Source organism: Parasteatoda tepidariorum, chromosome 8, assembly GCF_043381705.1.
Source record: "Parasteatoda tepidariorum isolate YZ-2023 chromosome 8, CAS_Ptep_4.0, whole genome shotgun sequence".
In the NCBI taxonomy this organism is placed as follows: Eukaryota; Metazoa; Arthropoda; class Arachnida; order Araneae; family Theridiidae; genus Parasteatoda; species Parasteatoda tepidariorum.
In genome coordinates this window covers 86,219,688-86,245,651 of record NC_092211.1, presented here as the reverse complement: position 1 = coordinate 86,245,651, position 25,964 = coordinate 86,219,688, and the positions used below count along the sequence as shown (strand labels likewise).

The window sequence follows — 25,964 nt, the reverse complement described above, 5'->3', positions numbered from 1 at the left end:
ATCTAAGATAGATCTTACTATTAGTTGCATAACTTTTTTTGTAATACAGATATTGTAATACTGTATTTATTATTAAATTCTACATTAAATTACCTTCAATTTGATATATAAACGTTTGTATTTAAGTGAAAATTAATATACTCTACAAGCACACAAAGTTGAAAAACATGAAACTTTCAAAAAGTGTCCACACTTTTGGCCACCACTGTATATACACAAAGAAGCCAACTTGCTCCGGACGGCGAATGAATATTTTCAAGTGATAGTTTATTAATTGTGATTCTTGGTTTAATAAATTCAATTTGGTAGATTTTTACCCACCATTATTTCTAAGCAATTCGTAGACTTATATAATTCTGTACTTTTTATCAGATATGACACATTGAGACTCTGATGCGAAGGTAGCACGCTGATTGTAAGATAAGTATTCTTGCGTCTAATTTGTGCTAGTTAGTTGAAATTTGCCTAAGTAAGTTTTGCTCTTTATGTATTTATTGTGGAATATAGTTAAGCGACGTTTGATTCTGGGTGGGACCAGAGTTTCATGGCCTCACCTACTGATTTATCACAAAATGGTCCTGTTCAGGACCAGCAAAATACGATTTCACCTCTTATCTCCGAGAGTCCTATGGACGCGGTAGTTATTATTGAGGATTCAAATGCCAATCTAAACGCCGCTGTTAAAGAGGGATGTACCCCTTCCAAAAATATTTTGGATATAAGCTATCCTAACACCGGCAAAACGTACAAAAAGAAAAAGCGGAAAAATCGCCTCAAAAATACACTCAAAAATACAGATTGTACGGACTTAGAATCCGACGCCCCCCCTGACAACTTAATCGATAAGGAAGATTTAGATTTGAACCTTATTAATGATATCGCTATACCTTTTGAAAATATGTTAATCGAAACCCTTGAGCTATTAAGAAATTCCGCTAATTTTAAAAATCTAGGTCATAAGGTTGCACAGACTCTGAATAAAATTAATGACCACCATAACCAGTTCAAAAATAAATATCTCGAACTCAAAAGCAAAATATCCAACGAAAATACCCTATTTAGTGTCCTCTCAGAAACCACCACGGAAAAAATTGATACTTTCGCCCAAGATAGTAAAAATCAATTTCCTTCTATCCCATTTTTTAATCAAAATGACTCACGTGATAACAATATGGACATAAACTTTCCTGATACTTTAAACCAGAATTGCAGAGGAAATAATATTTCTTTTTCAAAAACAAAAAGGTTTCAGACAACACCACCATCCCCAACTAGGATAAATCATACTATTAATGACCCCAACCCAGAAGACGACTTAACTCTTCAAAAGAAAATATCCAAAATACCCCCCATCGTAATCAAGGACAACAATTTCAACTGGAAGGATTTTAATAAACAACTCCAAGATAAGGATATAAAAGATTATAACGCAAAAAATAATGGTAATTACTTCGCTATAAAAACCAAGAAAACAGAAGACAGATGTCGCATAATAACAATTTTAAACGAAGCAAATATTGCTCATCACACATACAGCCTACCAGAAGAACGTACCTTTAGAGTCGTCGTCAAAAAAGTACCAAAAGAATATAGTGCAGAAGATGTACAATACGAATTAGCAAAAGTAAACTCTTCTGTTATTAACGTTACTCAAATGTATAAACGAAACCATGGTAACAAAATTCCTATGTCCACTTTTGTCGCAACCCTAAACAAGGAAATCCCCAGCTGTAAAGACATTTACAATACCTGTTCAATATGTGCATCAATATAGAAGAATACAGAAAATCCGACCGCCCCTCACAATGCCACCGATTTCTTCCGCGGCCAAAGACTGCGCTACCATCCTCACCGCTGTGCAAAATGTGCAGGGAACCATGCTACCAATGAATGTACAAAAACAAATGACGAACCTCCAAAATGCTGCAACTGTGGTGGAGATCTCCCAGTAAATTACAGTAAATGCCCTAAATACGAAAGTATTGTTGAAAAAATGTACAATAGAATAAATAATAGAAGATCCTTCAGTAACAGAGAAACTAGAAACAATTTCAATAGTAATACCACCAGCTCAAGATTTAGTTATGCTAATGTTGTCCAAAACAATAGCACCCAACAACCAATAAATCTAAACCCAGCATTATTACTACAACAAGCTGTGGAAGCCACCAACAACCTTGCAAAATGCATATCCATTTTCCAACAGCAACTCCTAAATAATTCGCAAGCCATCCCGAACCAGCCCAAACCAAGGAACCTCTAGCAGTGATCATGTGTAGAAAATTCTCCTTCACCCCATTAACCATAGCTCTATGGAATGCAAACAACATCCTAACAAAATTCGCCGAATTTCTCGATTTCATTGCAAATTTCAACCCTGACATAATAGCAGTTACTGAGACGCACACAAAGCCCAGCCATAGACTGAAAGTACCAAACTACAACACCTTTAAATGTGACCGTATTATTCGCACAGGCGGCGGGTGCGCGATATTTATCCATAAGAAGTACAAAGCATCAATATACAACCTGAGCAGCGAAAATAATAGAGAAGAAACCTCCATTTTACTACAAATAAACAACAATAATATTAAAATTTCTTGCATCTACAACCCACCGTGTAATGAATTCTCAACAGATTTTATGAAAAAACTATTCCCTCCCAATCTTCCAACGATCGCTCTTGGTGATTTTAATGCTAAAAACAACATATGGGGCTGTAGAAAAGTTAACAAACTTGGAAGACAACTGCACCAGCTCATTAAAGAATTCGGACTCACAGTCTACGCTCCTGAAAAACCCAACTATCTCCATCATAGTGTAATGCACCCTCCAGACATTTTAGATTTCATGATTACAAATACAAGCTCACCTTTTGCTATTGAAACCCTAGATGAACTTAGCAGCGATCATTTCCCTGTCTGGATCACTACTACCCTCGAAATGCAGGATAACAACCAATTTAGGCGAAAAACTGACTGGACTCTATACCACAACATCCTTCATCTTACCGATTCTAACGAAGATTCAGCCCCCATTTCTAATGATGATATAAACTCCTCCATTAATAATATCTCTAACGCCATTACTTATGCTTATAATGAAGCTATAGAACTCAAACCCATCAACCTCAACAACTATAAACTACCTCATAACATCAAAAAACAATAAACTGAGAAAAAGATTCCAGAGAAACTTCAATCCGGAACTTAAACGTCAACTCAATAAATTAAACAAAATTATAAAAGAAAAATGTAATCAACATAGAAACAGCCGATGGAATGAGAAACTCGAAAGTCTGAACAATAGTGATAATTCAATTTGGAAAATGACGAAGTCTCTGAAGAGATCACCTCTGAACAAAATGCCTTTAAAAGGGTCAAACGGCCCAGTATATACCACTGATGATAAAGTTAGCATTTTCGCCAACACTATGGAGACCCAATTCAGCAACAATACTGAAAATACCTGCCCCATAAACGATAAAATTATAAATGACTACTACAATAATATTATAAATCAAGACAACCATATTGAGAACAAAATCGAACAGACATCAGTAGACGAGGTCACCTGCAAATAAGAAAGCTCCTGGGCACGATAACATTACGAACATCATGATAAAAAATCTCCCTCGAAATAAAATATTCCAAATTGTTAATATTTATAATGCCTCCATTAAAAACCTATATTTTCCCGAGGAATGGAAGAAATCAGACATCATTCTATTCGCCAAGCCCGGTAAAACAGCCTCTAATCCTGAAAACTACAGGTCTATTAGTCTACTCCCTATGTTATCAAAAATCTTTGAAAAAATTATTCAACGAAGACTCAACGATTATATTCACCTACTCCCAAACCAACAATATGGCTTTAGGAAGCACCTATCAACTACCAAGCAGCTTGTAAACATCCTCGAATACATCAGTAATGCTAAATTTAAACACGAAACAGCCCTTATGCTTATGCTCGACGTTGCCAAGGCCTTCGACCGAGTATGGCATAAGGGACTTATCGTAAAACTACATAAAATGAATATTTCATTAGACCTTATTACTTACTGATAGAAAGTTCAGAATTAAAATCGATAGCTCGTTCTCAGCTTATAAAAACATTCAAGCCTGTGTGCCCCAAGGTAGTATCCTCGGGCCACTACTATACATCTTATACACAGCTGACTTCCCTATTAATAACGATAATCCAAACGAATTCACGGCCCTATATGCCGACGATACAGCAATTATCACAAAATCTATGAGTCATTTACAAGCCTTCAAATACATGCAAAAGAAGATCTACAATATCGAAAAATGGTGCTCACAATGGAAGATAAAACTACACCCGGAAAAGTGCCAAATGATTATTTTCAATAGTAAAAAGAAAAGTAGAACTATTCCTGATATAGTCCTATACAAGCAGATCATTAAACCCACAAGGAGTGCAAAATATCTAGGAGTCATCATCACCTCTAATTTAAGTTGGAAACAACACATAAATAAAATTATTAAAAAAGCGAATGTTGTCTATTGGGCCCTCAACTCTATATTAAACTCGAAGTCATCTTTAGACTTAAAATGCAAGCGCACTGTCTATCTAATGGCAATTAGGCCAATTCTAACTTATGCCTGCCCAGCCATTAACACTCTAAGTGATCATTTAAAAAATAAACTCTCCATGGCAGAAGGGAAGATTATAAGAAGACTCGTCGGCGCCTCTAAATGCATTAGCAATAATAGTATAAAAAGGGATCTTAAAATTGATGACATCAACGTCTATATAAAAAATTTAAACAAAAATTTCTACGATGAAGCAAAAACCTGTATCACCAGCAATTTTAACTCACTCCTAGATATTGAATTAATTGACGACAACACTAAATTTAGCCCAATCACTGCCTTTTTCCTTAGGGATATGTTGCCCTAGCACACGAAATACACTCTCGATTTTTGGTGCTAAGCACCCCCTCTTCCCCCCATCTCCATTCCACCTCACTACTCCTCATCATCGATTTATTACTACAGAGGAATCGGTTAATGCCGCTTCGCGGCAGCGCACCGAGATTTATATGATTTCTACCATCAGATATGACATGCTAAACCTTTTAGAAAACTAGCAAACTGTGTCTAATATTTGCAAATTTAGTTTGTAGTTATTTACCGTTGTGGCCAGACCAGGGCTCGAAAAACCGCCCGTCCTCCCGTCCTCGGCAATCTAAAATTCCCCGCGGACAATGAATTCCTCGAATCCGACGTCCGCGTGGACGGCCATTTTCCGGTTAATGTTCGTGATAAATTTTCAATTTTTGTTATCTTACAAGAGTGTAGCGTAGCGCCTCACTTCAAAAATGACCCTCTAATCTAGAAATCCTGTTAATTCCTTCGTCAGACCAAATGCAGCAAAATGACCCACAATACAGCAGCAACATACTACGCATGGTGGAATTGATGGTTTCTCCATCTGGGAGGACTGCAGAGGTTGAAAGGGGGCTTTTCAGCAATGAACTTTCAAAAAAACACACATTAAGTACTGGTCTTAACAAGAAGCGTTAAACGCAATTAAGAACATCTACCTAAATGGAAAACCCCTTTCAGATTTCTGGGCAGAAACCTCTGTAAATCATTGGCCTGATTGTGGAACTGGCAAACGTTATATTTGATTTATTTAAAAAACGCAGTACCCTCGGATAAATTGACATTCCAGATAACTTGACATTTGTCATTTAAATTATTTTATAAAAGAAAGAAATTATTTCATAAAAGAAATACTAGGTTACTATTGGTAACCTAGTATTTCTTTTATTACTGTATAATGTAATCTTAGCATTTGTAATCCTAGTAACGACTGATTAATTGTGCAATTTATATAAATGTGTAATAAATAAGAGAAAATTATATTTTTATTTATTTAGAAGCTACGCGTTAGTTTCACAGGAGGACGGGTACATTGTTGGACAAGCCGTCCTCGGGGATGGGTAAAATTTCCGAGTTTTTTTCGAGCCCTGGGCCAGACGGGCAAGCCACGTAAAATTAGCGTGGCACTTATGTTTTTGACTGTCTTTACCGAGGATTAATCAGACAATCCAGAAAACTCTCTAATTTTACCTTTGTATTATCTCAGAATCAGGCTGATAGTTTGAAATCTGAAGTCTTTTTTTTAATAAGTACGAAACAAATTTTGCCAACTTCTAAGTTGATATAAAAGTATTTTTCAAATTTCTCATAAGTGTGGCCTCACGTATTAGAGAAACTAAACGAACTTTTAAAACTTTAAGTTAAATAACATCATCAGCACACAACCATGGTCTAGTAACTAGCACCATTTTTACGGCTCATCTTTTAATGATTATAGTAAGAATGCCACGTGACTTCGACCCTGGTCAGACGGCGTGGACAGCACAAGAGTTTCTATTTTTTTCTCCTTTCTCCAAACTTCCTCCGGACATCTAACGAGAGGACTTACAGCCACGACACATTAAAAGTGCACCTTGCTGCTTATACACGCTGGTTGTTTTGTCGGCACCTTCCATGTCGAAGAACGACAAGTTCAATGTTTGCCGTTAAAAAAAAGAAAGTTACAGGTATTTCCCTCACAATTATGTCGATCCTTGACTTTGCGTGAACTGATCACTGCACACGACAGTAATAAAATGGGTAGTTGGTGCTCATAATGTTTTTCGCATTGATAAGATTGGAAATGAATTAAAATAAACAGATAAAAAACGACTCTAAACACAATAATATACATTTTTATTTCTTACATTGTTACAGAGATAAAAGACCAAGATATTAACACTGGTGATACGTGTACAAAATATTCTTATGAACACAATATATGACTCATTAAATACGAAAGATTAATTAAGAGATATTCAAGAAATCTCAATTCATATTTTAAATATGCATTCATTCATAAAGTAAATAAAAATAAGTTAACCGACAAAAATAACCGATTCATTGTTACAGACATGCCAACATGGATAAATATTTTCGAGTGGTTGTTTAATGGTGTAGTAAATTCAATTTATCGGGGATATACTCACCACTAGACGCCAGAATTTACTGGATATCTGCAAATATTACTTTGTCGGAGCCCAGGGCTTCAGAGAATCTTGAGTAGGCAGAAGATATCTTTAGTTTATTCAGTTTCAATTACGTAATAATATTAAATTTAAAAATAAAGTGGTAACTAATTAAAATTCTTTAATTTCACTTAAATGTCTGCGCTATAACGACACAGAAGCAGCAAATGCTTTGCAAGATAGCGACAGTTGGGAAAAGTTGCAGAAAATTGAAAAATGTAGGCACGGCTAATGTTAATGGATGAATATAAATAATAGCAAGCTTCCTACCGGAAAAAAAATGTAGAAAACTTCCGGTGTATCCTTCCGCCTATGTTATGCTTACGAGGCGATGAGTAAACAGGCTTAATATTCTAGGAAGTTTTATTAATGCGATTTATGTTTTAATTTGCGCGTAATTTTACCATTCATAAGAGTCTCCCGTAACTTATAAATTCTAACTGTTTGTAAGATCAAAATAAATTTCAGAAAATTAATATCACAACATAAATAAAGTGTAAGGTTTGCCATGTGTTTAGTGTTTATCCTTTATTTGGTAATATTTGTGTGAATTATCACCGTTATTTACTTTTTGGGTTGCATCTTGCAAAGTATAGAATGCTTGAAGAGTCTTCCAAATCCGTATGTCGTTTGTTTTGTTGAAATTTAAATTCAAAACGCGTTTTATATTGTAAACACTACAAAGATAATAATATTTGATAGCATCCTTTTTCAAGTTTTGGAGTAAAAATCAATCCGAAGTAGTGATCCAGAAGTCGTGAGACAAATTTAACCCGTAACGCCATCTGTGCATAATCTTACACGGTAAATCATCCATAAACACATTTAAATTTTAATAACTCGTATCAAAATGAGTGTTTAACACTTTCGCCGACGATCACGGGACTGAGCGTAAAGAAATTTTTCCTAAAGCCTGTATCAACGTAGTAGCAAGATGATAATATCCAACTATTTCTACAGAAAATGTTTTAATTGCAATTAGTTTAACCCAGGGCCGGGATAGCCTGGTCGGTAGGGCGCTGAGCCCATATCCAAGAGGTCGTGGGTTCGATCCTCGCCGGCCGAAGACTCCCCGTGTAGTAAATGGTGACTGATGCACGTTAAATCTGTCGAGTCCCCCATGTTCCCACAACAAATCAATACCTCTGGGGGTACTGATCCAGGAGTTTCCTTGTCTTCTGGATTGGTTCAAAATTACAAGGCTACGGAGTTGAACATTAGTAGTCGTAAACCCATGAAATTGGGTCGGCTGTTCAACGACGGTTATAAAATAAAATAAAAATTAGTTTAACCCTTTAACAGCCACTTTTATTCGACTTTTATTAAATAAAATAAAAAAAATAGTAAATATTTAATAAACGTTATTTTTTGATGGGAATTACCTTCAGGTAAACGAATTTTATAATTGAGAGAAAAAAATTTCTACTAGTTTAAAAAGTTATGGTGAAATACGCAAAGAGTAACATTAAAATGAAAGGATCCAAACTTAAGATCGCTCTCATGACCAAACCATGGAACCATATTTCCCAGATTGCTATATTTCGGGGGACATAAATCTAAACCTGTCGTCAAAAAAAAAAGTTTTCGTTTTTTAAAGAAAGTATGCTTTCGTATCTTAAAATATAGTCTGCACATTAATTAATTAGCATATTTGAAGTCACTATCTAGAACCATTAAGATTGAGTCCTAGAACGTGAAGATCCGATCATTAGAACAAAACTTATGTGGTCGGATTTTATTTTTTCAAAATTTTTTTGCGCACTGTATACTTGTTCACAGTTGTACACTTTTTTTTCACGCACTGCTTCGTTGACAAAAACAGTTTAGACAAAAAAGTTTACTATCTTAAGGAATCGCATCATAAACTGACATGTATTATCTTCTTCCTGCCACTCCTTATTTAGCAGAGAAGAGGGGACGCTTAATATTCAATCGAATGAATTATAAAAATTCCTGGAGAAAAAAAAATTCGAATCAAACTTGTTTTCAGCTATGTAAAGAGAGGCAGAAAAGACAATGAAATAAAATTATTGTAATAAAAAAATAAACAGAAGAATTTACTAATAAAGAAAATTTAACATTAAGTTTTTAATCCAAAATAAATTAAATATGTAATATAACAAGCGAATTATAAAATCAAACCAAATCAATAAAAAGCATTGTTATCTAGCACATTAATAAATTGATAATAAAGTAGTTTGTTTACCATTTTTCTTAGCTAGTCGTCCCCAAATGTTATTGAATAAACAATAAATACTGATATACAGCACAGATTAAATCGATTTTTTTCCTTTTCTTTTCTATTTCGTTTTGTTTCAAGCGAAATGTCATAATTACATGTAAATGAGATATAATTGACTATTTTCATCCTTTAAAATTCGAAATTTTTTTAAAAATCAAAATATAATGTATGTCCTATTACAGGTGAAAACTTTGAATTTGCTAACAAAATAATTCGATTATGTTAATATCAATTTTACTTATGTTTTTATTTTCAGAATTGAATATTAGTTAGCGTCACCATACGTAAATCATGGCATTTGTTCAGGTCACGATTCAGCAGCAAATCACATTCGACACACACGCGTGACGTCACTGGCTGGTATCCAATTAAATCTGATTCAAAAATTTATTCAGCGTGACAATAAACGAAGCATTTTCGACGTAACGTTAATGAGCTATGCACAACCACGTGATTACCTACAATCATGTGATTTCAGCGGTATTTTACTTCTTGAGTTGCAAGTACCCAATTGCATGATTTTAGAAACCATGTAAATATCCTGTATTTGGGCAATCAAGTATTTTTTAATATTGTATTTTCCCTTTTCAATGATATTTATCATCCATCATGATTTTATGGATGCATGTTATGCTAATGATTCATATAATGTTTAGGGTTTTCAAGTTCTTCGCATTTTAAAAGTAATTATGATGTGTTGGTGGCACTAACAAAGCGGAATTAATTAGAATTTACGAAAATAAATCTTACGAATTCTACATTTTCTACCAATAATATTTTGAAATTTAATTTTTTTTTGTTCTAAGTTTTATTTATATGAAATTAAAAATATAACAAAAGTAAAAATAAATTATAGCTTGTAATTCAGTTTTAAGTTTTTTTCTAATGAATACATCGTATTAAATTAAAAGAATAATATGCAATTGTTAACAAAGCCAAACATTTGTGATTGAATTTTTTTAAATATTATTTACGTTGTGCGTTTTTATTTAAATCTTAATTTTAATTTTTGGCCTTTAAATATTTTTCAAATAAATTAGTACTCATTAAAAACTGTCAATTATACTCTCTAATTCTTTGTTTCTAATATTTATCCTCAGTGAAAGTCTATAAATTTTGTAAAAACGTGTTTGTTAAATTGTACTTATTTAATTTACTTATAATTTTTTTCCAATTGTATTAATATAATCAGTGAGTTCTGTGACATACAGCATCGTAGAACACACTCCAAATTACTTCAACTAACAAATAATAATGCCCGATTTATTATTTTTAGAAATTTCCGACTAACGCTTATTATTTTCAGAAACTGGCTCTACCTATCTTATTCAATAAATCTTCATTTGGACTTTCATTAAATTTAAAATAATTCTCTACCACGAAACAAAACACTTAAGATAAAAATATAAACAAATAATAATGTCTGATTCATTATTTTTAGAAATCTCAATAAATTTTCATTTGAATTTTCATCATAATGAAATGATTACAATGAAAATTCAGTTTGTACACATTTCAATAATATGCATTTTCAATAACAAATAAAACCTTATAGAAAAAAAAAGTTTAGTATTAAATAATTTGTTTGCATAAATAGAGAAACGAGTATTTATCCAATTTATAGCGTTAAATTTGAATTATCTTTGATGTTTGTGAAGTTTTTAATTTGTAATAATCTTTGTCTCTTTATAGATAGAAAACGTGTATCAGGGTTTAGCGATTTTCCCATTTTCTACACTTTTTAACTATGATTTCAGTCAATTTCGTTTTCCCCTTGTCAGTATATTCCAACTTCTTACCATGTATGGCAACGTTACTTTTAAAAAGTAACGAGTAAAAGTACAAGTATTTTTAAAAAAAATTTGATTTTAAATCTAAAAAGTTCTTATTTTAAAAAGTAACGAGTAAAAAGTACAAGTAAAAGTACAAGTACTAAACAAAAAAAGTAACGATTTAAAAGTACATTTCTAGGAAATCGAAAATTCAAAGTAACCTAAAATTTTATTGAATAATATTCTTATGTTCTTTAATGTTTTTGCAAAATTGTTGTTATTTATTTAATTATTTTTAATTTTGAAAGTTATGGATATTAATTTATTTTTAAATTCGGAAGAATATTATAATATAATTTTATAATATAATCGTATAATATAATTTTAAAATCAAATATAATTTTAATATCAAACTTTTTATGGATTTGCACGAAAAAGAAATTTTATCTATTGATTTTAATTTTTAGTTTATTATTTTTATTTATTTAAATTACCATTGATTTAAAATTGTTTTACTCTATAGAAACACTTTTTAAAAGCACAAACATAAACAAAGCAAACACGGGGTTTCAGATAGCTTTGTGATCTTTGAGCTAGTAAAAAATAATTGAATGTGCAGTATAAGTTGAAAAAGAACAGTCTACAGTTTTATTTGTAACAATGGCTAATGCTGAAGTCATGCGAGAAAATCTTTTTCCGAACATTTCTGCCTAACGGAATAATTAAAATTTGTAAGCGAATTTTAGTATCAGCGGCTAAATTAATACCTTCAAGTTTTCAAGAGTTAGAAAAGTAATTATAATAGTTTTTAATAGCAGAAATAGTTCTGAAGTTCTTAGAGATTTGACTGGGCGTTGTTTGACAGGGTCAGGCATAAACATAATTTTAGTTCACTATGATAGTTGCAGTCAAAAAAAGATCAAAAGAGCCGTCTTTTCCCTTTCAGGAATGACAATTTTAAAAGGTCAAGGTATTTAAAAGCTATGTTAGCTGTGAATGCATGTATGTTGCACATTAATTTTATAAATTAAAAAAACATAAAATTTTTTTTTAGAACGCTTACCGAGTTTTAGAAAAAAGTAACGATTTCATTCGACATTTCCGTTGCAAATACTTGTATTTTTTCCCTAAAAAAGTAACGAAAGTACAAGCAAAAGTACTAAATTTAAAAAGTAACGAAGTACAAGTAAAAGTACGTACTTTTTACTTGCACTGACGGTACAAGTAACGAAAGTAAAAGTACTGCCATATATGCTTCTTACTGAAATGTCCTGTCGAGGGGAAAAAATTTTCTGACACTATGGTAAGTGAGAGGGAAAAATGTGGAAAGTGGGGAAATCACGTAAACTTGGCGAACCGAATCTATTAACAAAGAGTATAACATACGGCGTTAATTTTAACAATTCAAAGTGTTCTCGACTGGCTCCGTGTTACAGAACTTGCACAGTTAAAAAAAGAAATATTTCTTTCATGTATTTACAAAAAAATCTTCATTATTTATTTTTACTATAACGATTTCCCTCTAAACTTCTAGAATTCATCAAAATGCTTTCAATCTAATCTAGAAATATCGTCTCAAAACTTCCTTTTTAAAGATCAGTAGCTCTTTTAGGTCAGTGAAGCTTTTTTAATCTGTAATTGATTAAGTGAAGATTTTTTAGAGTCAGTATCACCAGTATCATCAGCACCATCAAATAACATGAATGTCGAAAGTGTGGGGAAGATGAAGCAACTCCGCATGCGTCAGTTGCGTATGTGTAATGTGCGCAATGCTCGTGTATGAGGGGACTCGATATGCGGTCCAAATGTTGTTGCAGAAATCGTGCTGCATCATGTCCACAATCTTGACTTACATGAAGGTACTTGCAAGACACAAATTCGTCGAATGCACTGAAAGATATAGAGTATAGAAGGGTATAGTTATATACAGATATAGTATCTATGTAATAATAGTTATGTTATCTAAAAATAGCAATGAAACCCATCCAAACCAAAATGTTGCCAACATCTTTCTAACCTGACTCCCTCAGACTATCTGTAATTCTCTCCTACTGCATATGTTCCGCAGCGGACTGATCTTTAAGACACGGTTTCCAGCAGATCACCGAAGTCAAGCATCACTGGCTGCGGTCAGTGCGCGGGTGGGTGACCACTTGGATCAGTCTGCGTTGGGAGTGAGGGTGTGTGGTATGGGTCCTCGTTAAACTGTTCTACCGTAAAGTGCTGAACTTCGCGTGCAGGTAGTCGGACTACCGAAGAGGGGATGCCAGCCCCTCTGCAGAGGATCAGAATTGTGATGGCATGTCTTCGGATCATCCTCTGGGATGTTTCCCAGACCGTCGCCAATACCCCATTGTACAGCTTTAGTGAGACGTAAATGAACTACAACTACAAACCCTACTGCACAGTCAGAATTCAATGATCCACATGAATACTTCATTTGCATTCCACCAGCTCATCAAAACACCACAAAGTTCAAGTTAAAGATGAATGGGAAAAGGTGTTTAATGTAGTTCAGTTCGATACTCCCAACAGCCTTGGCTGTAACAAAACAGGTGAAACTGTCATCACAATATATCATTTCTACTCGTCATTATAATTATTGAAAAAAGTCTTTTCTCCGTGTCTGCCTCTTTCCTAATATTATTTTTTGTTTTTAATGCAACAAATGATGCCTTTTCTAAAAAGAATGGTTGGGTATTTGCCCCTAAATGTTTAGATCAGAGAAACCAGATAGTAGTGCATTTACACCTAAATGTATTGATTAGCAAAGAGTGATAGGGGATTTACCCCTAATTGTATACATCAGCAAAAAATAGATGGCAGTGTAGTTAAATCTAAATGAGGATCAGAAAAGAAGAGTGGTAGGTCATTTACCTCTAAATATATAATGCATACCTGCCAATTTTTAATCCTTTCATGGATGATATTCCCCAGTGGTAGTAAAATGAAGTGTAAATTACAATTTTAGGCAGAAACATTTGCTGTATTATGAACAAGCTTAAGCGGATTACAAAAAAACTTGAACTGGAGTAGAGAACAGAGTGCCTGTCCGCGAAGCGGACAATTGACTCCTTCATCTGAGGTGATGCCCGTGGGCGCCTGTAATGGTGTCGATTGAGAGAAGGGTAGAGTGGCGAGCGAAAACGCAGAGGCGGAAGTCACAAATTAGTTTAAACTAAGAGTGAAGAGTCCTAATATATGGTGGTTACTAAGTAGTAAGAGTGGCAATATAAAAGTTAGGTAAAAGGAATTACAATAATAGTATTACATATTAATGTATATACTTAATTTTTTTAAAAATAGTGGTGAATTAAAAATATTATAAATTAAGTTTAAAAATGCAAGGAATATATAGAAAGCATATATTTTACTACCACTTTAAATATAGAAATAAAATTTTACGCCAAATGCGTAAAAGTTGGCAGGTATGCATTATTAATGGATCAGAATCTAAAGGATGCTGGATATGAGGGAAATCTCGGCATTAAGCGCTTCTAACCGATTCGTCGATTCTGTTGAGATATAAAACTAAAAGGTCATATGTGATTCAGAAGTTCTAAGCTTGAAGTAGAATCAAAAAAAGGTATTGCATTTATATTTAAATGTATAGATCAGAAAAACAAAGTGGTACGGTATTTACCCCGAAATGTATAGATCAGAAGAAAAAAAAGAGTTGTAGGGCATTTACCCCTGAATGTTTAGTTCTGTCGGATACTTTCATTACAAAGTTTGTATCTGCATGCCCTTGCTCTTTTGCTCCATATATGATGTGTTTTTTATGCCAGCAGATAATTACTCTACCACTTTCTTTTATAAAAAAGACCCATTTGAATTACTGAAAATCAAGAAAATGTATCGCTGCAGGAACATCAAAATGAAGAGATGCCAACTTGCTCCGGACAGCAAATATATATTTTAAAGTGGTAGGTGAACAACTGTGATTCTTAGTTTAATAAATTCAATTTAATATATTTTTATTCACCACTATTTCTAAATAATTCATAGGCTTATATAATTCACCTCTCTTTAGTACTTAAGAGTTATCATGATTTGAACTGCATATGCAGATATCTCGAGCCGTTACTGCCTCGTACTCCTCCAAATTTCCCGTCCTCATTACTTCCAATGCCATTAGCTTCAGTCGCCCTAGGGCATAACACAGATCAGAGGTCTGGTGCCCGCTTGCGCGGGCAGGTACCTTGCCAAATTACATGATCCAGCAACCAGTACTTAAGTCACGCCATGTCTCTTAAAAAACAAGCAAAAATAATCAAATATTTGCAAAATTTACTTTGCAGTTATTTACCGCTTTTTTTAATTATTATGGCTTGTCCGGAGCAGTTGGCATCTCTGAAAATGCGATTATCAGTATCAATATAATAGGTCAGATCAAATTTCTCAATTGAAGAAAAGTTTTCATTGCCCCTTACTTTGTTCCGGGACTTACATGCCCGCAATCATTCCAAATACTCGAATTGCAAAAATAACATATGTGGCTCGCGAGTAAGTTTTGAGCAAGCAGTGACTTACAAATGTTGAGTTGAGTTCTCAGTTTGACGGTAGGAAAATAAATGATAAACTATTTTTATTCAACATTTCATGATCCTTATTTACATTTTCCGCGGCGATAAGGGAAAAAAAACGATAAGGATTGACAAAAATGAGTAAGGTTTCTTTAATAGTTGTAAATATATTTGTTTACATATTATATTGCTTTCAGATAATATTGGTGTACATACAATATTGCATACATGTCTGTAGTGGTAGTTAAAATTATTTTAAACTAATTTTATTAAATCAAGAAATAAATACCAAACCATAACGCCGCTACCACTTAAATAAAAATAAGTTCGTTACAAATTGGCAGCTAAATTGGAAAATCAAGTTGTGCTATAAAAACTTCAGAATTTTCAAAATTAGAATTGAAAAACTATAAAAATGATAAATGAAACACTATAAGAATGAGATGTATCCATATTCTTGCTGCCACTTTTTTTTTTATCTAAATCATCTCTCGACGAAATGAAATTTTACCTTCGTCGAGGTCAATGATGTGAAAAATACCTGTATAAAGTAAGATGCTTGCTCTTTTATTAATTGGAGATTTTTCCAGTTTTGAGTAACACTTTAATTTTGAAAATGTACGGGAATCATTTTGTTATTTTCTATTATGAATTCTCATATGGTGCACATCAATTTTTGCTTCAACCTAGTATCTTCTAAATCAGGGGTTTCCAACTTGCATGAGGTCGGGGCCACAATTAAAAATACAAATCAAATGGCAGGCCGCAACTTTATCAAAATTTTTTGTAGGACTCTTTTATGTTTGCAGAAACATTAAATATTACTGTCAGAGTTTCACCAAGTTGTACAAAACAAAAGTATTGAATTACAAATTAAACTAAAAAGTAGATTTTTAAAAATATTTGATTGTTATTGATAATATTTTTAAAAATATTAAATAAATAATAAAAATTCGGGCTACAATAACTTAATGTGCCCCTATGTATTAAATAATTAATGTGCAACAGATATCTAAATGTTAAGGTATTAAAACTTACATAGTAGCACACAAAATATTCAATGAGAAAATTGAGGTTTGCCAGCTGCAACCACCAGAGAATTGATATTTACATTTTAAATTTAAAATTTACAAATGTGTGTGAAAATATTTTCGTCCAAAATTCCTTCGAGAAAATTTCTGATACGCACATGCTAAGTTATATTCACAAAATACAAAAAAAAATGAAATAAGAAAGAGCAACATACACGATTATTTTGGTATTTGAATTAATATTTTCTTGGGTGCAAAACCTGAAAAATAAATTTCTTTGTACCGTTGTTATGTTAATTTCACAGAACGAAGAAATTAAGTTTTTATTAACGAGAAAAGTATTTTAAACCCATATAGATTTTCCATATAGAAACCCATATCGAAAATTGTCCGCCAAAAAATGACAACTAATATATTTTAGTTCGCGGGCCACGAAAAAAGGCTTCGCTGGCCGGAAGCGGCCCCCGGGCCGCCAGTTGGAAACCCCTGTTCTAAGTAATAAAGTTACTGTCAGTCTTATCTTATGGACATGTTTTGAAAAGGTAGTTTTTACACTTTATTAATTATAATCAGGAGTTGAAATGCCCCCAAAAAATTTTGGTAGATAGGATGCGACGGGTGACTAATAATGTAAGAAGTGGTAAAAATTTAATTCATTTTTTATTTATTTAATTTATATAACTATTCAATTTTAACTACCACCATAACATAAATTGTAAATTATTCATATTTAAAACCAAAGCAATTCTTGCATGCGTTTACAGTAGTTATCTGCAAAAAATATGCAAAAAAATGTGACTGATTTTGATTATTATTAATCAACAAGTTTTGCATTAATAAAGTTTCCCTTTTTGTAAGGGAAATGAGATATTATGACTACCACCCATATTATCTAGTTTAAGTTATTCATGTACGATGTATTATTTTAAAGTTTAATATCTTGTTAGATTTAAAAATAACTTAATTTCTAGATTTTAATATTTCAAAGGGCACTGTAATTAGAGTTATAATTAGCTTCTTCATTAAATGTGCTTGGTTTTAATTTAACAATGAATATTATTTTGTAAGAAAAAACGGTAGTTAGAAAACAAAATGATTTAGATATTGCCGTATAAATTAAAATAACAAAATTATGAAAAAAATATAATTTTGTTATTACATTAGCAGCCAACTTTGTACGCTTTTTGGTAAAACTTCTTCTAGCGTTAGTTAAATTAATGTTCAAATGTATTTACTACTCTTCGTTTAGTAAGTCCAATTTAACCCTTTGCGTACATTTGACGAGTGAGACTCGCCTTGCATTTATTACCAATAAATAAAAAAGCGGTGCTTACTGTTTTTAACTTGGTTGTTTCCTCATAGTTGAGAATTTAAATAAACCGGATCCAAAGGGTTAAATTTATTTTCCACACTACTTTATAAAATATTATGAAAAAAGCGTAGTAGTTGGCAGCCTTGCATGAACATTTTAAATCTAGTACCTAGCTGAAATCAATTCAGAAAGCTTTTAAATTTTTGAAAATGTAACAAACGTTTCAAAAATATATTATATTGTAACAAAGGTTCCATGTTTGTGTATTCATTAGCTTTAGTGATTATAGGAATCATACCATGCGAGTCATAAGCTATAAAACGGCGTTATGATAATTATGTACCGGGCTGTTTCCATGGAAACCGTAATCGAGAGACTGAGATGTTCTTTCTGATGAAGAATATACGAGATGGAATTGAGATATTCTTAATTTTATGTTGGAAGATCTGTGCTTACAGAGATACGAGGGACTGAAAATTTAAAAAGTGGCAGAAAATTCATTTTTATTTATTTAATTCATTAAAGTATTCAATCGTAACTACCATTATGACTTACTTTGAAATTATTCATATTTAAAGTGAAAAAACATCTTTCATTTACTTTTGAAAGAAGACTGAAAAGAATAGGCTAGAAAAAGATACTAAATTTAATCTCGTTCATTAGATGTTTGCTATTTATTAATCATTACTTTTCACGTTGTTAGTCGCCGTGACATCCATGTGCTTGAATAAGTGCACGTATCTATTCGTCATTTGTGTTTTTTTTTATCAGTAAATAAATTATCTTTAAACTCGTTCAGTAGTCTTACGCATTAAATGAACCCATCATTAAAACAGATCACAACAATATGTATTTTCTTTTTTATAGACTGGTATACTTTTCTGAACTCAAGATATACCTTTCACGTAAATTCTTTTGCTTGAACGAAGTATCGCCTCCAAATGTGTCGTATTAGTTAAATTAGATAAAAGGCAGCATATCCATTAGTTATTTTTCATAGCTGATTTTAAAAACTACCTATATTTTACATCGGTCTCTCAAGTCAAGTTTGAAAAATTCATTCGTTTTTTTCTTTCTTCTCTCTATTCAAACAGAGTCGTTCGAGATGCTCTTACCGTGATGGATAGAGGTTGTTCGTTTTTTCAGTTGATATATTGCGGACAAGAAATTGATCTCTGGAGAACTATGTCGAGTGAATGAGAAAGGTGAGTGAACAAACCGGTGACGTATGGGCGAAAGAAGTCATAGTTCTTTCAACTTTGTTCTCCTGCATCACTTTTCAAACGGAATTTTTTGTTTGTTTGTTCTATAGAAGATCGTCAATTTAAAATCAACGTTTCCTAAGAAAGCAAGAAAACATTTTCAGAAATGTTATTTTACTGATGAATTTGTAGAGATGGCTGGCTTTTACCTCATAGTTGAATAAGGAAAACATTTAATCACATTTCTGTATGAAACATGTGCATACCTGCCAATTTTTATGTTTATTTTTTAATTTTATTTATTTATTTATACTGGTGTTCCTTTAGCCAACACTTAAACACACTTTCAGAGAAAGCAATGGGCTTACTATGCTGTATATGTTTAAATTATTTAAACGTAATGAGATAGTCACAAAATCATTTTAAATCACTTTCATTTAATTAAGAATAAAGTGTTAATGTTTAAAACTTGATACCATATTAAATATAATTGTTTTCTTTTTTTAAACAGAAAAAGCAAAATAGTAATCTAAAGAAAGGAATCGTCAAGAGTTACCTCTCCATTATCAACTAAGTTAATCCGAAATGACTGTAGTCAATCTGTACTTCATATTAAAAACAATGATGGAATTAAGTGAAATTAACTGCCCAACAGAAACCTATCGAATGCTGGAACTCAAAGTTTTGAAGCACCAAAGATTCGAGTGAATATACTCACCAGCAGGACTCTCTGAGTTTTTCGTCGATATTCTGTCTCTGATTGACATTTTCTGAGAGTTCCATCAAATATCGATATTTTGGAGCGCATTTATCTTCCGCCAGAGATACATTCTTGAAGCACGGGGCATGCCTCAGATACGCTATGGAATAGAACACACTCTAGTAAATTACGAACGTTAACAGATACTAACAGTTTAAAAAATTATTCTCATTAGATTTTTAAATTGAATTATTTATAAAATTCTGTTTAGAAAATTCTATTTATAAAATTCCGCTGTTCTTTTTGTTGTTGTTGCAAAACTAGTGTCCTACATGACTAAAAAACTTGCAGAATTTCGTTTATTTTCATACATATAATGTATCGTTAAAGTGTATAATTCAGTTATTTCATCAGTCGATTCAAAATCTGCAATCCATTTTCCTCTACAAGTTACAGTTTTTATGAAATTTAATATTATAGCCAGAACCAAGACTTTTTAGAATTCACTTAAGTGTTTCCCTCTTCTCTGGCACGTTGGACGTGGCAAGAAGCGGACAATATATTTCAGTTTATGATGCGATAAGTTACGGTTTAGAGTTATTTTCAAAGGAGCATACAGGTGTATATAATGTGTTATCGTTAAAGTGTAAAATTCAGTTATTTCATAGAATAACAAGGTATTTCATGTAACAACTAGACAAATCAGTTAAAGTATATAATAGATGAAAAATTTCGTACTTTACTTAGTTATTCTATGGAATAACTAATAATAGACCGTTAAAGTGAAAAATAAACCTTTCTCAAAGTTATTTCATAAATTAATTGATCATAAATAGCTAAAATCTCTCAAAAAATAAATTTTAACCCTATCACGGTTAATTAATTGATAAATAATTATGAAAAGCAGATGATATAATTTATTATTGCTGGTATTAATAACTACGTTTAAAAGCAACGGAATGAAGCGTAAAAACACACACGTCATTGCAAAGCAGCGGTTCGAAACTCTCTAAAAGCAGTTAGAACCGGTTCCAAGAATTTTCGAGTGCCGTATTTCATACTTTAACGATCAAGTAGTTCTATAGGACACCTAGTTAAATCATAGAATTCAATAATTTTACATACTTTAACTGACGCGTCTAGTTATTTCATGAAATACCTTGTTATTCTATGAAATAACAGATACAGTAACATACAACTTTAGCAGTAACATATTATATGTTTTAACGTGAAATCAAGAGAATGTCGACTTTCACCGGTGAATGTTAACAATCACATAGTTGCTTTGATGAATGTCCGAAATATTTATTATATCCGATTTGATATTAATTTATTCGTTGATATTATTATACTTAATCGATATTTTAATATCTGCTGAGAATAGATTAGGAGAAACATCAGTGCTCGGAGTACCTGTTAAATGCATACTGGTCAGTGGCACCTGGCCTTAAAAAGATTGATGTAGGGCATACCGGGCAACTGTATACCGGGCAGTAGCACTTAACTAGACCTAGTATATATTTCTGAAATTTACCAAAGCGAACTATGTGATTGTCAACATTCACCGGTGGAAGTCAACAACCGCTCATTTCTGTCATTAACTGTAACATACATACTTTAAAAGCATCAACCCAAGGTGACAAATTTAAGTAAACAACAATCATGCACATAACAAAAAATTAATTATCATTATAAATTCTTTTATTCTAAGTATGACATGCTGGCATCTCTGTGTATGTATTACAAAAAATAAATAAATGACAGAAGTAAATAGATGTTTACTGTTAATTAAAAAAACAATCTAGAATCTCTTTTTGCTAACAGTTCTTTCGTTTTTCTGAATAAGATACAGCCCTATTTAAATTTTAAAAAGTGAACCTAATTGTATAATACTTTTTCTTTGTATCTCTGTGTAAAAGATTGCGCATTCAACAAAGACGATAAAACTAAGAAATTAATTGCCTGATTAGAAATTTCTCCAAATTTTACTTGAGTCCAATTTTTTTCTTCTTTTTTTTGAGAATTCACTTCGCCATGTTTCCAACTTTTTAAATCTTGTTATTTGAAAGTATGTTCAGTTTCACAGAAACAATAGCTGAGTAGGTGCACAGCGCATATAATAAAAATAAACGAAACTTCCCGAATAACTTTATATCTAATGATCGGATTTTCACGTATAAGGACTCAATCGTTCATGAAAGTGACCTCAAATATGCTAATTTACTAGTACAGACAATATTTTAAATTGTGAAATTTGGCACACTTAATTCCTTTAATAAACATAGTTTTTTTCGATGGGTTTGGATTCCTGACCTTCGAAATAGGGAGGGGGTAGCCACAGTCTGGAATTTGTAAGGTACCCGTACTTTTACAGCATTTTAATGTAACGAAAACGGTCAAATAGTTCCTGAGAAAAATCGAATTTAAAAAAAAAATCTAACAATTAAAATTGGATTTCCAAGGAACTATATGACCGATTTTATTCAAATTTTATATTTTGCTATATAAAATTACATCCTTTAAAATGATGTAAAAATGTGTACACTTGGTGGAGGTCCAGTTTGTTTATTTAGAGAAAATACGCTTTTGTGTTTAATATCGTAACTTAAAATATAGTCAACACTAATTAATTACCATATTTAAGGTCACCCTCGAGAACAATCAAGATTGAGAGTTATTACGTAAAAACCAGATCATTAGATCAAAAGTTATTTGGAGTCTTTAAATTTTTTTTGCATATTGTTAACAAATATTGTTTTGTATAGTGTTTTCGCATCCTTTAAAAATTAAAATTTAAAAAAAAACTCCCATTAAAATGGGCAAGTGAGCGTTAAAGAACAAAATAAAGAATAAAAATTGAAAATCATGAATTATTGCATTAAAAGATAACATCATTAATTAATTTTTTTTCTGAATTAATTATATTTTTAAAATGCATTAATAAATGCTGATGCGTAATTTTTTGCATAAAATAATGACTTAAAAAATTAAGTTTTAAAAAGACAATAATTAAGGAAATACAATTTTCAGTTTTCTCTCAAGCAGAAGCTTTGTGATTAAAATTATTTCTTTAAATGTTCATTTTTAAAGAAATGATCTCAAAGATTAAAAAAGAAAATATGTGAGACGATGACATTTTATAATTAAAAATTTGAAAGCTGAAGTAATCTTCTTATAGAATCGAATGTTTCTTCGAATCTTTTATGTTTTCATTATTGTATAGAAAAAAGAGATTTTTTTAATTCATTCATTTTGCAATGCATAAAAAGTTAATTATTATATACATACTTAAATGAAAAGTATTTGATAGGAAAAGGAATAAATTTTTATACCAAACTATTCTTTTGAAATAAGTCCTTTATTATAATGATTACTTATCATTGAATATAATACTTACTTCGAGTGCTTCGTAATTAAAATATAATATAAAAAAATAATTTCCGCTAATTCGGAACGAAAGAAATGCATCATCTTTAAGAATTACTTCAGTATTAAATACAAACTATCTTATTAATATGTAATAATCAATTGAAGGGTTAGCATATTAATTGATTATAGAATCAAACTAATTAGGTATATTATAATTATTTTTAAAGTTGTAAAACGACTAACGTTTTTAGAAGTAATAATAAATATTTTACATTACCTGATTTTTTCGATTTTACATTACCTGAAAAATCGAATTTTATGAGAGCGAAACCTAACTGCGGGTTAACCCTCTCGCTGCAATTTTTTTTATCAAAGAAGATTCAAATTTTTTTTTTATTTTTATTTATTTATTGTTTTACATATTTGAAATCTACATATATTTAAGAAATAAAATGCACAAAAAATGTTTCTGAAAGGGTGTTTTTTTAATGTAGATTTATATCCTAAAAAATACTTTGTCGGAAAATTAAGATTAAATAGTCACATAAAATCAAAAATTTGAAAATTTATTTTATGAAACACAATGGAATCAATTTAAAATATGAATTGAAATTTTAAAAAAAATCAAGCGTGTGTTTTATTTAATTGAGATCATGGAACTTTGTTATACCACTAGAAAATTCTTTTAGTATTTTGGTTAAAAACCACTTATTATTTTTTAAAGAAAAAAATAAATAAATAAAACACACCCTTTTGATTTTTTTAAAATTTTAAAACTATAACATTTGACAGTATGAGTAAAATATTGAGTTCAAGAATCTTGTGGTGAGAAAAAAAAATCTTCAAAAAGTTTTCTTGGTTAAAATTCATTTTTTTTTTAATTTTTTCAATAATCAAAAATAAATAAACATCAACGTAAATGTTTTTTTATTTAAAAAAAAAATAATGTGGAAATAACTTAATATATAACTGGAGGTCACATAATTTAAACATTAATCTCAGATTAGAAATCTCCCCAGTGTTAGTATATCGTTTGTCAATATTTTCGAACTTTTATAAGATTCTAGTTAAGAATAAATTAGTTAAGCCATTGTTTTGATCTATCGCTTAAAACGTGATCTTTTCTTTAGAAGCGTAAAAAATATTTCTTATTTTTCATAGATATCTGTTAATTCTTTATTTACAACTTCTAAACTAAAAGTGTTAACAAAGTTTATAACGCACGTGGTTTCCGATAAATTTCGGAATACTAATTCGATGACGTAGTCCTCCCATGTCATCCACGATTATTCTTCAGTTTACCTGACATAATAACTAAAAATTAGTTGAATATTAAGGAGCCATTATTTGAAAATCAGACAAAATCTAAAATTTTGATAGTTGCATTTTTTGATAAACTTGATATTTTTTTTATATTGAAGTCAGTTAAGTAAAATTTTTATTGTGCAAGTTTGAGCTCCTAAAATTTTTTCCTCATCTGGAAAAAAATTTAAAGTTCAAGGTATTTCTTTAAAAGTGAAATATATGAATATTTTAAGGGACTTTCTTCTAAACAAAGCAAAAATACCCCAAAATTTTGTTTTGATGTATTACTAATACACCGCTCCCTAGTTATGCACACGCACTCGTTTACATGAGGCATTATTGCTTTTCAGAGTTATGCTCTATCAAAGTTAGTGAGATATTGAGTTTTTGGCGTTTTTCCGCTCTGAAAATCTTGGTTAAACAATTGCACCCCAAAAATTGTTTTACTGAACATCAAAGTTAACTCTTAAGACAAACTCTGTGATCCAGCACTTTTCTGGGTTATTGATGCTTTTCGTAGATATAGTCATCATTTCGTACATAATTTCTTTGAATGGTTATACCTCAACTTATTTCTTTGGTGGTTATACCTTAAAAAGAAAAAAAAGCTAGTGCAACTTTGAAAGTTTAATATTACCGTCTTGTATGGGTCCTGGTACACAAAGTTCTAGGAGAACTTGTCGAGCACCAGCTACAACATGATTGAATACTTTTCTTTGGGTAGGAGAGAAGCAATGTTTCATGTGTTCATCCACACACAATACACTATCCTTAAGTGTACTGTAAAGAAAGAAAAATGAACAATAAAACAATTGCAAAAATCAAACGAAAGGACATAAAAAGAAGAAAAGAAAACAAATGCTAGAATATAAAATCAGTCACACGAGGAAAAAAATGACGTTATCAGATTTCCCGTCGTCCCGGTAGATACAATTTACAATCCAGCGGCCTTTAACAACTCGGCTGTAGTTGGTCGCAATTATAACGCAAACTTTTATTTCTTTTAAAATTATTTACCTGGAACTAAAAAAAGAGACAAGTATTAAGTTATTTTTTTTAATTTATTTAAAAAATTGCCAAGCATAAGAAAGCTGCAGGGCCGGAATATCTCGCCTGCCCCGATAGCAGAAATTCTCCAGCACACAGATTATTAGAGATTCTGCAGAATATTTTGGTTATCTATAGATATAGAATATAGATAATAATACTAAAATATAATAATAATAAAATAATACAAAAATATAATAATAATAAAATAATACAAAAATATAATAATAATAAAATAATAATAAAATATAATAATAATGATAAAATAAATAATACTAAAATATAATAATAATAAAATAATACTAAAATACAATAATAATAAAATAATACAGAAATATAATAATAATAAAATAATAATGAAATATAATAATAATAAAATA

The 25,964-nt window shown here is 31.3% G+C and overlaps 2 protein-coding genes across 2 annotated transcripts in view; one reads left to right on the top strand and one right to left on the bottom strand.

Moving 5' to 3' along the window:
• Positions 1-544: 544 nt before the first annotated feature.
• LOC110282225 (protein zntA) lies at positions 545-1,774 on the top strand. The gene has a single exon (XM_021145244.2). It carries the CDS (start codon positions 545-547, stop codon positions 1,772-1,774), a length of 1,230 nt encoding a protein of 409 aa, XP_021000903.2.
• Positions 1,775-11,552: 9,778 nt separating this feature from the next.
• LOC107439451 (uncharacterized) overlaps positions 11,553-25,964 on the bottom strand; it is a 114,450-nt gene continuing 100,038 nt past the window's right edge. Inside the window, exons 3-5 of the mRNA XM_071184325.1 lie at positions 25,175-25,317; positions 19,882-20,023; positions 11,553-12,982 (exon numbers count right to left, since the gene is read on the bottom strand). Coding sequence (XP_071040426.1) covers positions 12,706-12,982; positions 19,882-20,023; positions 25,175-25,317 — 562 coding nt within the window. The 3' untranslated portion in view covers positions 11,553-12,705. The remainder of the gene's footprint in view (positions 12,983-19,881; positions 20,024-25,174; positions 25,318-25,964) is intronic.